At 55.8% G+C, this 15968-nt stretch overlaps 1 protein-coding gene across 3 annotated transcripts in view; it reads right to left on the reverse strand.

Moving 5' to 3' along the window:
- RASSF5 (Ras association domain family member 5) overlaps positions 1-15968 on the reverse strand; it is a 28751-nt gene extending 12783 nt beyond the window's left edge. Inside the window, exons 1-2 of one of the 3 annotated variants that reach the window (XM_053998227.1) lie at positions 15641-15968; positions 5569-5687 (exon numbers count right to left, since the gene is read on the reverse strand). In XM_053998227.1, the coding sequence (XP_053854202.1) occupies positions 5569-5687; positions 15641-15968 (447 nt within the window). Of the gene's footprint in view, positions 1-1428; positions 1773-5568; positions 5688-10257; positions 10409-15640 lie in introns of those variants that run through there. The other 2 variants (XM_053998229.1, XM_053998228.1) reach the window with 2 other exon arrangements.

Raw genomic sequence — 15968 nt, forward strand, 5'->3', positions numbered from 1 at the left:
CAGAGCGTGTTTTCCACCTCTGTGAGAATCCACCTCCTCACACAGCCCCATTACACAACACCAGTTGGGCTCAGCAGTACGTTTAGTGCGCGTAGGTTTTGTTTTTTTTTCTTTTTTTCATGCACAGGAACCATTTCCTCCCCACAACACCAAACCCCTGAAAGGCTCCATCTTCTCTGGCAGCCTGAGCTCTGCCACCCACACTGGTCACATCCAGGTGAGGAGTTGGGCAAAAAGGGGCTGCAGCAGCCTCTGACCCCTCTGAGAGGGAGAAACCCCAAACAGCAACAGCCCCAGGCTGATTTCCAGAGGTCCCCCAGGATCTGCAGTGCCCTGGCTCAAACACAGCAGCTCTGGCTGCACCAGCACCCCAATCTCCTCCATCTCCTACACAAATGAATCATCAAATGACATTTAAAAACCAGCAGTACGTGTCGGTTAATCATAGTGAGAGGGAGCTGCTGGCTAGCGGGGAATATCCCATCTTAAACCATTTCTGCAGGGAAATTCAATAAAATTCCCAGCTGACTGAAGCTCCCCCTCCAGAGCAGCCCCCCTGCCCAAGGAGAGCCCTTGGAGCTGCTGCAGGAAGCTGAACCCCAAAGCACCTGCTGAGAGTCGCAGCTCTGCAGCCTCAGGTGCAAATACAGCAGAGGCTGAACAGGAGCACGTCGGTGCTGGTGGTTTACAGGAAGATTTTAAGTGGAAAAAGCTGCTCCCTGGGCCAGATTTGATCTCTGGGTGCTGCAGGGCTCTCGTTCCCATGTGAAACTCCCACTTCTGCAGCAGCACCTTCTCCTTTTATGCTCAGCTCTAGCTGGGGCCCCAAAGTTCATTACATGGATTTAATTTTTTTTTTTTTTAATAGACATTGAAAAACAGTGTTTTCAACGTTGTCAATGTGTTGTCAACGTTGCTGAGACACAAATCTCATGCTGGGTGAAACACTGCCCAGCCAAACCCTCTGTCCTTCTCCAAGGCAGGCACACACAGCCCCAGGCTCCCAGAAAAGGACCACGTTCATCACCGTGTTGATCAGCTCACAGATTAATTCTGCCCTGAACTTTCCCATCCACCCCAGAGGTGCAATTTTCACCCACGACGCAGATTCTGCAAGGCCAAACCACATCTCCCCGCCGGGGAGCCTGACCCGTGGCTGACAGCTGCCTAGAAAGGATTTCACCTAAAGCCGAAAAATCACACCGAGAGCCGGCTCCTCCGGCGTGGATCCCCGGGCAACGGGGAAACCCGGCGTGGAAAAGGCTGAGAAAAACCCGCAGCGGTGCAGAGCCCGCAGAGGAGAGGGCAGAAGCCCCTCGTGGCCGGCAGCTCTGCCCTGACCCCTGCCCCGGCTCATTTTTGGCGGCACCCGCAGCCAAACGTGCGGCAGCCCCGGCGTCCCCCAGCGCTGCGCACGAGTTGCGTTACCTTGGCAGGGACCTTGCTCTGCGCGCTGCGGAAGAACGAGGTTTTGGCCGTGAAAAAGCAATCCTCGAGGTCTTCATCCAAGCTGCAGTAGCCGCTGCTCATGCTGCTGCCGATGGTCATGGGAGCCGGGCAGAGGCGAGGGGCTGCGGGCGAGCCGGGGGGCTCGGGGGGCCGGCGACCATCGGGGTCCCCGCTGCGGCTCCGGCGAGCCCCGCGCTCACATCCCCGGCTCGCCGCTTATCTGCAGTAGCTCCTTCTGCTCATCCTGCCCAGCTATTCCTGCTTCCCAGGCAGCCGTGCCGGGTAACCCTTCCCTTGCCTCGCCTCCCGCACCCGCCTCCCTGCGCAGCGGCGCTGGGGCAGCATGGAAGGGGCAGAGCTCCCGGTTCGCTGCCGCTCCGCTCGCCGCTCCCGGGGGTGCCCGCGCAGCAGCAGCAGCAGCATCGCCTCCCCTTCCTGCCCTCGCCTCGCACTGCCGCAGCCCGGCCACTTCCTCTTGCAGAGTTTCTCGCCCCGCTCGCAGCCGAGGTGCTGGGCTTGGCCCTGGCCCCTGGGGACCCCTGGCAGCACCTTGGAGAGCCAAAACGCGCTGCCACGGGGGGCTGCGGGCTGCTCCGTGCCTGCTGGAGCATCCCCGGGAGCTGCCGTGGCACCACCTGAGGGAATCGGGCTGGTGGGGAAGGGGGGAGGCAGCTCAGACCCTCTCGTGGTGCCAGGAGCCCCTGGCCATCACAAATGGGTGCCTCTCCGTGCTGCAGCTGATTTCAGAGCAGCAGGAGTAATTTCAGCACCCAGACTGAGGCAGCTTCGACTGCAGCCCAGGAAAAAGCTTCAGCTCCTGGGTGCTGCTTTTACAGCAGCCGTGACCTTCCTGCTTGGTGGAGATCACAGGCATTTGTGGGGCTGGGCAGGGGAAGGGCTCTGCTCCCCACAGGATGCCACAGGCAGGGGCACCTTCCACTGTCCCAGGTTGCTCCCAGCCCCGTCCAGCCTGGCCTTGGACATCCCAGGGATCCAGGGGCAGCCACAGCTGCTCTGGGCACCCTGTGCCAGGGCCTGCCCACCCTCACACGGAGGAATTTCTTCCCAGTATCTCAACTTGCTCCTCCAGGACTCCAAGACCTTCCCACAAGCCACCACCCAGCACCAAAACCTCTCCTCCTGACAGATTGCAGATGTTGCTCCAAACCCTTCCAGCTGTATCTGTTGAAGAACTTCAATTGCTACAAAGCTTTGAGAGCTCCGTGCCCACCACAGCAGCATCCCGTGAATACAAATGGGGATGTAGATGGAAAGACTGGCAACATCTGCATCTCAGAAAGAGGAAGGCAAGGATCCAAGTGCCTTATTTACAGAGGGAATAAATAAGCCACGTTCTTACGGCAGCAGCGCGTTCCTGCAGCAGCACAGCCCCCTCTGCTCCACAGGGATAAATTTAGAGGAGAAAGAGCCTTAAATTGAGCATGTGCAACACCAGCAGAAAGTGAGGGTTGGGAGCAGCAGGACTGGGGTCTTCTGTGAAGCCTTAGCCCAGAAGTTTCCCAGTGGAACCAGGGTGCAACCTCTGGATTCTCCAAGAATCCCTCATTTATTCCCTGCAGCCCACCTGCTTGGGACATCAGCTCCATAAAAAACACAACAAAGCCAAATAAACCAAAGAGCTTTGACCCCTTTGTTCGGCAGCAGCTCCACGTAATGGTTACCTGCACATCAGCCCCCCAAATCCCCACTGAGCCCGTGCCCTGCACCAGTTCACAGCACACAACCAGCCCTGCCAGGTCCAGGGAGCAGACTCCTGGTGCTGCCAAGACCAGCAGAGGTTTTTGGCAGCTTTAGCAGGGTCTGGATGTCACCCTGGGAGGCTGATCTGGGACCCAAATGTAAAACACTCCTAAATACTTAACTGGATCAAAGCCCAATTTATTAATGCTTGGTATTACATGGTAACAGTCCTTAAATAGGTGATATTAAAATAGTTATTTCTCTGATGGTTCCACTTCGCTTAATTTTGATAATATGAATTAATGACTTCCAATTATGCCAGCTATTTAATTCTTGTTGTGTGTTTTCAGGCCTCTTTCCCTCCTGCCAGTGTATTCAGGCATCCTGTTAATCTCCTACTGGAATATTGACATAATTTTCCCTCCATCTTCCTCCTTTCCAGCAGCAAAACCTGCCTGACCAACAGAAACCCTCCAGGAACTTGGCTGCGTGCTCAGATCAAGCAAACCTGGCGATGATTTTTCCCTGATTATCCATTATCCATAAGGAATATTGAGCTTTCCTGCAGCCATTTACCCTCATTAACCCTCAAATCAGCCCCCACAGCCCCAGCACAGTGACCCCAGGCAGGGCTTTGCTGCCCTGAGGATTCCGAGGTGCAATCCCCAGCCGGGCCTTTGGGATGGGCTGATGGATTTCTGCTGCTGCTGGAATTGCAGAGACGCTTTGGTTTCCTTGGCACAGGATGCCTCCCCTCCCCAGGGTGACACCAGGGCCGTGGCAGGGTGATGGATGGCCACGGAGCACAGGCTCCCTGTTTGTTATTAGGCCCATCAATAACCCTGGCTGGGGTGATGGCCCTGAAGATGAAACGAGCCTTTCTCATTTTTTCCCAAGAGCCCAGCATTGCTGGGGGAAGCCCAGTGACATCCAAAGGAGAGGTAACCACACACAAATTTACCTTCAAACACCTGGAGTGGAGAACCCACTCTGAGCCCTTTTGTAATGCATTACTTAAGGAGATCAATCCCATCCCACTTCAGATTCCTCCTGATCGTTTTATTCTGAGCAGCAGCTGCCCAGCAAAGGATGGATGAAAACCAAACCCCACACACCAAACAGAAACCCTACGTTTGCCTTTGGAAAAGTGCAAGTGCAAAAGTTCTGCACGAGCACATCAGGGTCCTCCACAAAGAGGGGTATAAACAGGGGGTTGTAATGAGGGAGAGAACACAGAACCACAGAATCATCGAGGCTGGAAAAGCCCTTTGACTGAATCCCACCACACCCACCAGGCCAGATCACGAAGAGCCACATCCAGTCATGTTTTGAACACTTGGAGGCCTGGTGACTCCACCACTTCCCTGCAGAGCTGTTCCAAACATTTCCAAAAAGCACACAGCCTGAAAAGGCTCCATCCCAGCCACATCCACTCCAGGCAGGTCTCCCAGCCATGCCTTAATCTTCTCCCATCTCATCCTCCCTGCTGAGAGCCTCCCTGGCCCTGCAGCCTGTGCCACCCACGCAGGAGCCCCAGACACTGCAGGACCCCGGGGGGATTAAAGCAAAGCTGAGCCTTCCGGACTAAGCCTGGGATTACTGCAGGTCCTAACAGGGATTGAAGAGTCTCCATCCCCCGGGACTACTGAAACTCTCAAAGCAAGGCTGGCAGCCAGCACTCCTTGGAGATCCACGCTCGTGCCCTGGGAAATGCATCTCAGCTGCCGATGGCCAGGCACTGTGCACCCCGTGCTGGGACAATCAATCCCCAAACCCATCCCAAGAGTGGCACTGGCACTTGGCCCGTGTGGGGCTTGGTGGCACGGCAGGTGCCAGCAGCTCAGGTGCCAGCAGCTCAGGTGACAGCAGCTCAAGTAATAGCGACGCTTTACAGAATCACAGAATCATGAGGTTGGAAGAGACCTCCAAGATCATCAGGTCCAACCTATGCCCTCACACCTCAACTAGACTACAGCACCAAGTGCCATGTCCAGTCTTTTTTTAACACATCCAGAGGTGGTGATTCCACCACCTCCCTGGGAAGACAATTCCAGTACTTTATTATTCTTTCGGTGAAAATTTTTTTCCTAATATCCAACCTGTGCCTTCCCTGACGTCACTTGAGGCTGTGTCCTCTTGTTCTGTCAGTTTGAACACGACAAGAGCTCCACACGCACCTCTGCAGGGAGGGAGGGAGGAGGGCGATGCCCACGTTGCCAACCTCCTCCTGCCACTCCACACCCACCCAGGCAGGGCACACGCTCCCGGGCTGCAGGTGACACCTCGGTGACACCTCAAGACACTCAGGGGCTGAGCTCTGAGGAGCGTTCCCTCCTGGAAAAGCCCCTGGGAGCAGGAAATCAGCTCTCTGCAGGTCACCACGGGGCTGTGCCCCCCCAGAGACCCCTCCCCACGTACCTGGCTGCAGGGTGGCACGAAGGTGCTCTCTGGGGACAGCTGGCTCTGGCACTGGCCCGGCCGGCGACAATCCAGCTGGATGAGGCTGCAGCACTCCTGGTGACACGTGTACCTGCAGTCTGCAGGGACAGAAAGGACAGCGTGAGGCACCCGGTGAGCCTGAGCTGCCGCTGGGGCTGGGGGACACTGCGGGGAGCACGGAAGGGACTGGATTGCAGTAGGGGGATTCCAGCAGGGTCAGAGCTGGAGCAGGCACATGTCCCCTTTAACACACGTGTCCCTTTTAACACACGTGTCCCTTTTAACACACGTGTCCCTTTTAACACATGTGTCCCCTTTAACAAACATGTCCCTTTTAACACACGTGTCCCTTTTAACACACATGTCCCCTTTAAACACACGTGTCTCTTTAACACACATGTCCCTTTTAACACACGTGTCCCTTTTAACACACGTGTCCCCTTTAACAAACGTGTCCCTTTTAACACACGTGTCCCCTTTAACACACGTGTCCCTTTTAACACACGTGTCCCTTTTAACACACGTGTCCCTTTTAACACACGTGTCCCTTTTAACACGTGTCACTTTAACACACAGGTCCCCTTTAACAGACAGGTCTCTGTTCAGGCACGTGTCCCCTTTAACACACGTGTCCCCTTTAACATACATGTCCCTTTTGACACATACATCCCTTTTAACACACATATCCCCTTTAACACACGTGTCCCCTTTAACACACAGGTCCCCGTTCATGCACATGTCCCCTTTAACACACATATCCCTTTTAACACACGTGTCCCTTTAACACACGTGTCCCCTTTAACACACACATCCCTTTTAATACACGTGTCCCCTTTAACACACGTGTCCCTGTTCAGGCACATGTCCCCTTTAACACACATGTCCCCTTTAACACACATGTCCCTTTTAACACATGTGTCCCCTTTAACACACGTGTCCCCGTTCAGGCACATGTCCCCTTTGACACACGTGTCCCCTTTAACACACGTGTCCCCTTTGACACACGTGTCCCCGTTCAGGCTCACCCCTGCCGGTGAGGAGAGGCACCAGAAGGCCTCACCCAGAGCCCAAACCGCTCCCACGCCTCTCCCCACGCAGATCTCTGCTCGGCTCCTGGGTGCAGCGGAGCAGCACGAGCCGCGCTCCTGCAGCGTGCCCCGCTGCCTCCCGGACACAAAAAGGATGGGAAAATCCTCAGAGCGCACCAAAGCTCTGCTCCTGGCAGGTGCCACCTGCAGCAACAGCTTGGCCAGTGCACGGGGAAAGGATCCTGCACCTCCTGTCGGGCTACAGCCTTTCCTGACCCACAGATGGGGCACCTGAGAGGTGTTTTAAAGCTTTTATTCCATTTTCAGTCTCATGGGAAGGGTGAGACAATGCAGGTGTTATAATTCACACCATCACAATCAGAAGCCAACTATTTCCTGCTTACAAAACACTATAAACATTTATTGGCCTATCAGCTTTTACCTCACTGTGCTATAAATACCTTAAAACTAATTATCTAAAATTACTCCTCATAAATCTTACTACTTAAGTAAGACTTAAGTAGTTTTATGATATAGTAGGACCATATATTTCATAGTTCTATTTCTCTAAAATATCTAGCCCTATTTGTCAAGCTATCCTTTGAATTATGTCCTTATTTCTAGTATCCTTATTTCTAGCTCAATTTCTCTCTCAACAATGTTTGTCTTATTCTATAACGTTTCTAAGTCAACATTTTTTATCTCAGAGTTTACCTACAGATACACACTATGTGAACTTTTTGTTAAACTTTGAAATTTTTTCTATAAATCCATTTCCCACAACCTCCCACCACTGGGATGTACCTTTGTACTGGACAGATGTCAGACTGTTTCAGGTCACTAAATATCACAGAAGGGTTTGGGTTGGGAGGGACATTAAAGATCATCCAGTTCCACTGTCCCAGGCTGCTCCCAGCCCCGTCCAGCCTGGCCTTGGGCACTGCCAGGGATCCAGGGGCAGCCACAGCTGCTCTGGGCACCTGTGCCAGGGCCTGACACGAGAACTTCAGCTGTGGTGACAGAGGCGTGGACGCGCCACCAGCCCCAGATCCACCCCTGCAGAGGGCAGGGACACATCCCAGCCCAGCAGAGGCTGACACCTCCTGTCCCCAGGTGCACCAAGGCATTCCTGTAGCTGCTTGCTTTGGATGCTGACCCAGTGCCAGACATTAACCCATTCATGCACGGACCAGCTTTAACCCCTTCAGGCACAGGGTCCTGCTCACCCCCAGCTGCAGGGGGGGCACGTTTGGCACAGCCAGCTCCAGTTATCCCAAATTCGTGGCCATCGCTCCTGCAACCCCCAACTCCTCCAGACCCTCCTGGCTGCAGTGAACAACCTGCTTCCACTTTAACGGCCCACCTGAGCCTTTTAATTTTTAACTGTCGTACAAACAGCCCTAAATTTACTTTCTACACTGCCCAAAATTCCAGAGCGGTCACCAACCTGGAAAAAAATAATTATATCCTAAAAGCAAGGCAAGAGAGTTGGCTCCAGAGAGGGGTGTGAGTGCCTGTCCCTGCACCAGCCCCATGGCCTTGCTAAGAGCCACTGAACTTTTATTTTAAATACACATCTTCTTTCTCTTTCCTTTTTCTTCCTTTTCCCTTTTTTTTTTTTTCTGTAGCATTTGGGTCATTGATTTTGAATGTCTGGCCCTTGCAGGAAAGCAAAGGAATATCCCATGTTTGCTCTGGAAACTGATTTCTGCTCAGCTCTGGTGAATTCTCCAGGGCCTGAGAATGAATGAGAGGAGCTGAAGCACTGCTGGGAGCTGGTGCCTGAGGGGGGAAACATCAATCTCCAGGGGGAACAGGGAAATCATTTATCATTTAACATTCATCTGGCGTGAGCTGTCTGTCATCCTCCTCTTCCAAGTCAGTTGTCTCAAGTAAGCCTGGGGGAAAAGCAGGGAGATTTGGCTTTTTTTTTTTTTTTTTTTTTTTTTAATTAGAGATAAGCTGCAGTTACACAGTAATTTAATGCATGACCTTTCCAGCAACTGGAACAGCCTTTTCATGGGCGACATTGGCCAAGTCTTTGCTGGAGCTGCCAGCTGGAGAATGCTCCAGCTGTGGCTTCACCTGAGCATCTGCCACCACCACAACGTCCCCTCTGCCCACGTGGGCCCTGATTTTTACATTTGGGCAGCTCCAGCACGAGAGGCAAAGGCAGCCAAAGGTCTGACACAGGTAATTTGCACCACAGAAATGCCAATTCCTAAAGCACTTCCTCCGGGTCAGGCCCATTGTGGCATTTCTTTGTGGGATTAAAGTGTGACACCTCCTTAGTCACCGTCACCTATTAACAGACCTAATCACTGGGGATCCGCTGGGAAACGCTAATTTTAGAAACCCTGCACAGCTTTAGGAAGCAGGCACGTGACCAGTTTGCCAAGAGGAGCAGGATGCCTCCACTTAGGCTTTAAGATAATTTCCATTCCAGTCAAACAATGGAGCACTTGGAAATGGAGTTTCTTTAAAAAAAAAAAAAAAGAGAAAAAGGAAGTTCATGATACTGTGAAAAGCTTTGGTGGCTGAAGGGAATTTCCCTTTCTCCACAGGTAAAGTCACTCAGGGGGATAAAATGGGCAAACCAGTCCCATATAAATGCCCATCTCAGTGCCTAAGCACAGGACTGCAGTCCCAGAATGGTTTGGGTTGGAAGGGACCTTAAAGTTCCTCTATCCCAGGCGGCTCCAGCCTGGCCTGGGACACTTCCAGGGATGTGCCAGGGCCTCCCCACCCTCCCAGGGAAGAGTTTCTCCTCTCATTCTGCCCACCCCGGTGCTCCAATTCCCACCCCCAGGGTACCACAGACCCCAGGGGCACCTTCCAGTTCAACCTGACCTGAGTGGGAATGGGGACAGGAGGAGAAGGAGGCTCCACAGGTGTCTGGGAGCTGGGACAACGAGGCAGGAGGGAGATTTCCTCCGTCCAAACTCTGGAATCCTGCAGGGGCTCACACAGCCCCACGTGCAGGCTGCACCTGAGGTTGGATTTTGCAAGCCTGAGGTGCTCCTCCCGTGCCTGACGTCACTGGGGTGACCTCAGGGGTGGCAGCAGGATGTGGCCCTGTGGCACCAGGACAGCAGGAGGCTCAGAAGGGGTGGGGCAGGACCTGTGGCACCAGCACCCACAGAACAAGCCCAGGGAAGGGTCTCAGTCCTCCTGCAACCCCCCAGGACACTGCTCCAGCCCGGCCCTGCAGCTCCATCACTGCAGTCTCATCTTGCCAGTTTTAGGTCCAAACCAGATGGTTTGGGTTCATTTGTTGGCAAACACTGGTCAGCCCCAGGGGCTGTTTCTGTGTGTCCAGAGCAGACGAGGCGCCCTCGGTGACAGCCACCCCTCTGCGAGGTCCCCGTGTCACTGCAGCCTCTGGAAGTGACAGATGTGTCACCCCAGCTGCTGGCAGCTGCTCTGGAGCCATTATTTAACAAAACCCAAACCTCCCTTTGCAGTGGCAGGTGGGACAGCACCCTGTGCTCCTGCCAGAGGAGCCGGAGGAGAAGGTGAAGCCACCTGGTGCCACAGGTGTGGTGCCAGCCCCGCGCCCACCCAGGCAGGATCCCTGTGGCCAGGCAAACCCCACACCCCAAAAACCCAGCCAAAAACCCCAAAGCCCAGAAGCACCTACCTGGAACCAGCAACACCTCCCTGCTGGGCCTCCTCGGCAGGCGCAGTCCCGTGAAGCAGGGCTTGGCTTTGGGGAAATGCCTGAAGATTTTACGGATTCTCTTTGTTACAAGCCCGAAACAAGCGGCTGCTCCCGCCTTCCCGCCCGTCATCCTCGGGAGAGGAGGCCAGGAGCTCTCCAGGCACGTTCCAGCCCCGAATGCTCTGGGATACAGCAGGCACTGGAGCAAGTTGTGTCTGCTCCCACGAGAGGCCTTTTCCCCCACGGAGATAAAGCCCTGACATTGTCCATTTACAACCTGCTGCCATCTGACAGGTTGGGTTATTTATTTATTTTTCTAAGCAGGGAGCGCAGCTCGGGGCTCGTGCATCTCCTGTAAGCCATGGAAAACTTTCTATTTCTGGGGCTTTTTGCTTGATAAGATAAAATAACCCAACGGAAGAGATTAGAGAGAGAAAGCGCAGGACTCGGCCGTGTGCTGGGAGGTCTCTTCCCGGCATCCTCCCTTCTCTCTTTGCTGCTTTTCTCCACAGTCTTTTAAAGTTTGAGGCATAAAAAAGTCCCCAGTGTTTAATCGGAAGCTAAAGGAACACACTGGGATTAACTACATTTATAATATTGATTTAAACTCTGCACACAGTTAAGAGAGGCTTGTAGAGACTTTCACAGCATCCATGAAAATCAGGATCAGTATTCTGAGGAGGGAGAGTGACTTTTCAGTGATAGGACAAGGGAGATGGTTTTAAACTAAAAGAGGAGAGATTTAGATGAAATACTGGGCAGGAATCGTTCCCTGTGAGGGTGGGCAGGCCCTGGCACAGGTGCCCAGAGCAGCTGTGGCTGCCCCTGGATCCCTGGCAGTGCCCAAGGCCAGGCTGGAAGGGGCTTGGAGCAGCCTGGGAGAGTGGAAGGTGTCCCTGCCACGGCAGGGGTGAGATGGGATGAGTTTTGAGGTCCTTCCCACCCGAAACATTCCACGGTGGATCAATTACAGCTGTACCAGGTGTGAAGTGACGGGGTGGGACACAAACACCAGTTTAACAATGCCCCTGAAATCTGCCACTTTGTACCCACTCCCCGAGCCCTCCCTGCTCAGGACCCCTCTCACAAACAGCATCCAGCACCCTGCACGACACAGGGAGTGACAAAGATGGAATTCAGCCATCCAAACCCCACCCCGAGCAGCAAAAGCTCTGAGCTCTCTCAGGGAGCTTTCCCAGAGAGCCCCCGCGCACCTCCCTCCTTCCCACAGCCAGACCAGCAAACTCCACCGAGCTTCCCTGGGACGAAGCAGAGGGAGAAGCCCAAAAACCAACCTGCAAGGTGAGGGCTGCAGCCTCGGCTGGCGTCTCTCTCCATAAACCCTTCCCAAGGCACCGAACTGGAACGCAGCAGGAAACATGACCCTGGGAGACCTGAGGCAGCCCAGGAGCCTGTCCCACGGCTCTGGGCAGGTCCCCGTCCCTCCCCACAGCTCCATCCCCTCCCAGGGGAGCACGCCCTGCCTGGGGGAGCCGCGGTGGGCGGGAGGCACCCCCGGACCCCACCCCGTCCTCAGCCGAGCCCGGCAGCACCCGCCCGGCAAACGCCATCCCCACCTGGCCGAGCCACCTGGCAGCAGGAAAAGCTTCAGGAATCTGCCTGGATCAGCTAAATGGATCAGAAATGCAAAGTGGTGCGGGTCCTGTCGGCGATTATTGTTTACAGTGGCGACGCTGAGTGTGGGAGGATGTGGTGGCAGGGGAGACACAAAAAGCTCAGAGCAGCAGTGTGTGAGCAGAGCCTCGGCCAGGCCGGGCTGGGCTCGGTGAAGGGCTCGGTACAGAACTCGTTATCTTAAGCAAACGGCCCCTTGAGAACCGGCAGCGTTAGAACTGAAGTTTGCTCTACAGATGAGAAAGGAAATGGTGTTTGACCAAGTGACTCCTTAAGGAAACGGGGGCTGATTCAGCGCAGAGCCTGAGCACAGATCGAGCTGCTCGGCGAGATCAGGGCGGCTCCAGAGCAGAGGCACAAAGCCCAGCTGGGTGCCGAGGTGCTTTGCTCAGCTGGATCTGTGTCGCAAGACCTGCGGATCACAAGCTGGCTCCAGGTGTGACAGCCTTTGCAGAGGTGCTGGACACGCTCTGAGGTTTCCCTCCAGGGCTGCCCCTCGCCAGCCCTGCCCACAGGGCAGCACGGGCAGCCGGGGTGCTTTCCTTGTAAGGAAACCCGTCAGCCACTAGTGTGCTATTTTATCAACAGGAACATCAAAATACTTGATTTTCGGTTATCAGAGACACCAAGAGCCAGGGAAGCACTCGAGCCATTCCCACCCAGTGTCCACCCAACCCTTCCCACCAGGAAGCTGCCCCAGCTCCGAGCCCAGCCTGGTTTCTGTGCAGTCCCAAAGGCCGACAGAACACTCAGAGGGCTTTGAAGCCTCCTGAGTCACCAGGACACCCCACAACTGCACCCAAACACCCCACAGCACCTCTGCACCCTGCTCCTCCCTGCTGGGAAACGCTGGAAACGCTTTTCCCTGCAGGAAAAGCTGTCCCCCAGCAGCAGGACAGACATTTACACCTCACACGGAGATGATTTACTTCACTACAGACAGCTCCGAGAGGTGCCAGCAGCACAAAGCCACACGCATTAGGCAGGAGCTGTTCAAGGCACAGCTACTCCTCCTGCCCAAACGCATTCCCTCCAAGGCTGGAAACCAGGATTTTCAGGGAATTCCAGTAGGATTCGCTCCCGAATTGCCACTTCCCCATCCTTTCACGCTGACACCAGTGGGAGCAGGATGCGGGATGTCTGTCCTGCACAGAGCCTGGAACATTCCAAATAAAAGCAGGGGGAAAAAGGCTCCCGTGTCTCGAGCAACATCTGCATCAGCCCCAGGTGCAGCACCCGCGGGCAGGACCTGGGTTAAAATCAGAGAAGGTCCCCCTGAGCCTCCTTTTTTCCAGAGTGAGCAGTAAATAAATAAATAAATAAATAAATAAATGTCCCTTTCCCACTTTACTAAACACAGCCAGATCTGACGTAAATAAAAATAGGCCAGAACTGTACCAACAAAAACCTGGGTATCCTCAGGCTGCAAGTCAAAAGCAAACACGCAGCAGCTCTGCATCAGAAAGAAAAAAATAAATGTTCACCGAAGGGGGAGAGCACGCCCCGTCTGCAGCTCTCAGGCATTTTTAATGGGAATCACTATTGGGATGACAGGGAATGCAGATATGAGTGTCCCTCCCCCCCATCCCGGTTGTTTGGGGAGTTTTTGAGGCAGAACTACTCCCACAGTCTGCATAATTCTCTGAAATGAAAAGGGAAATGGAGTTATTTAAAATGTGTTTCAATATAAGTATGGAAAACATCCTGCCAGAGGAGAAGTCCCTCAAAACAGCTATTTATGCAGCATTTCGCAACACCACAAAATTCTGTGAGTTTCTACTTAAAGTCAGGATTTCAAAGCACACAAACCAGGACCTCACCTCGCACCTGACCCCAGCTTCCAGGGGCTGGTGAAAAAGCCTCGACAAAGATTTTTCCCTCAAATAAACCTCATTTCTCCTAAACTCGGTATTTCTTTAGGCATGCTCATTCACACATTCCCTGCTGCATGCCAGGAGCACCCAGCCCCGGGGAATCACCTGGCCCTCAGCAGCTTTTGAGGGAATTAATCAGGAATGCCAGGCAGAAAGCAAAGGTGCACCTTAGAAATCAGATTTACCTCCCCCTCCTTCCGCCAAGGTGCCAGCCCCGGCGTGTCCCCGCGTCACGTCGTGGTGGCGGCTGGGTTACATTTAATTAACAGCAGTCATTAGGGCTAAACCCTAATGCGCTGCAGCAGGGCCATATGGTGCTGCTGCCTCTCCCGACCGCCCTCCATCCCAAACGGCACCGGGAGGCACCGGCGAGAGCCCTGCCCGCCCCGCAAATCCCCAGCAGAAACATTTCATGGGTTCGTAATCTAAGGAAAGCCGAGCTGGGCACCAGAACTGGCTGAGCCAGGCACTAATTGCCCCGGTGGGGCTGGTGCCTGGCACAGCCCTCACAAACAACCCCAAAAATGAGCAGCGACGCGTCCCCCGCCCCCAGCCCGCGGAGGGACGCGGCTCAGTCCCAAATTAGCACCGGCACCACCTCCCTGCCCTCCACACCCACACCGAGGGCACCCTCACGGGTACAGGTGATGTTGTGGGCACAAACCTGCAGGGAACGGCATCAGCAACAACACCTTCTGCCAAAAATCGAGAGGCTCAGCTGACCCCGACCAGGAAATATTCAAGTCCCTCAAGCCCCAGCAGCTGCATCCCAAAAGAGTTTCTCCCAGCCTGAGGGACTGAGCCGGGCAGGAGCGGTTTCACAGCCAGCAGGGCTCAAATCCCAAAGTTATCAGTGACACAGGTTTGCTAAAACCTCTTTGTTTCCCCTCCCGCAACACTTAACACGGGTCACACCTCGCCAGGGAGTGGGAGCAGCAGCCGGGACAGGGGACGCGGCGCGGGTGTCACCGCACAGCCCCAGCTGGGTCCCCTCGGGTCCCTCGGGCCCCTTCCCACACAGGGGAAGGGTGAATCTCTCCTGCAGAGCGCGAGCAGCACGGATCCCTCATCAGGAACATTGGCACAAGCTCCCTCACCCAGGGGTTTGGGCAGAGCTTCAGGCAAAATTACGAATTCTAGAGGACTTTACCCCTCGCTGTAAAGCTTTACATACACGAACCCTTCCCTGCTCACCGCGAGCTGCTGATGCCAACCCCGCCCATGAGCCGATCGTCTCCTCTTTCCTGGAAAAGCTTCATTTTCCAAACCCGCCCGGCAGCACCGCACCCACACCCGGAGACCCCGGCCCGGCCCCTCCCGACGTGCAGCGCCCCGGGACCCCCCAGGGCAGCCGGGGGACCCGGCAGGTCCCAAACCGGACCCGAGGGGAGCAGAGCTGGGGGGAAAGGGTGGGAGAGGGCCCGGGGGGGGCAGAGTCCGGGCAGGGTAAGGGATGCGGGCAGGGCAGGGGTGCGGGACAGCGAGGGACAGGCAGGGGACAGTGAGGTGACAGCGAGGGGCAGGCAGGGGACAGCGAGGGACAGGCAGGGGACAGCGAGGGACAGGCAGGGGAGAGCGAGGGACAGCGAGGGGCAGGCAGGGGACAGCGAGGGGCAGCGAGGGGCAGGCAGGGGACAGCGAGGGACAGCGAGGGGCAGGCTGGGGACAGCGAGGGGCAGGCAGGGGACAGCGAGGGACAGCGAGGGGCAGGCTGGGGACAGCGAGGGGCAGCGAGGGGCAGGCAGGGGACGGGCAGGGGACAGTGAGGGACAGCGAGGGGCAGCGAGGGACAGGCAGGGGAGAGCGAGGGACAGCGAGGGGCAGGCAGGGGACGGGCAGGGGCCAGCACTCACAGTCGCAGCGCAGGGCGCGCTCCCGCACCGCCTCCCCGCACAGGTCGCACCACTCCTGGCGCGGCAGCCGCGGGGCGAAGCGGTGGCCGCGGCCGCGCTCGGGGGGCTCCCGCGGCGCCTCGAAGATGTTCCGCACGTCGGGCAGCAGCCGCGAGGCTCCCCCGCGCCGCCGCAGCCGCCGCGCGGCCCGGGCCCCGCCGGGGCTCCCCGGGGAGCGGCCGCCCGTCGGCGCGGGGGTCGCGGCGGGGCCCGGCGGCCGCCGGCGCATGGAGCCGGGCGCGGGGGGCGGCAGCGGGCGGGGGCACGGCCACACGGCCGGGGATGCCAT

Source organism: Vidua macroura, chromosome 24, assembly GCF_024509145.1.
Source record: "Vidua macroura isolate BioBank_ID:100142 chromosome 24, ASM2450914v1, whole genome shotgun sequence".
NCBI classification, from domain to species: Eukaryota; Metazoa; Chordata; class Aves; order Passeriformes; family Viduidae; genus Vidua; species Vidua macroura.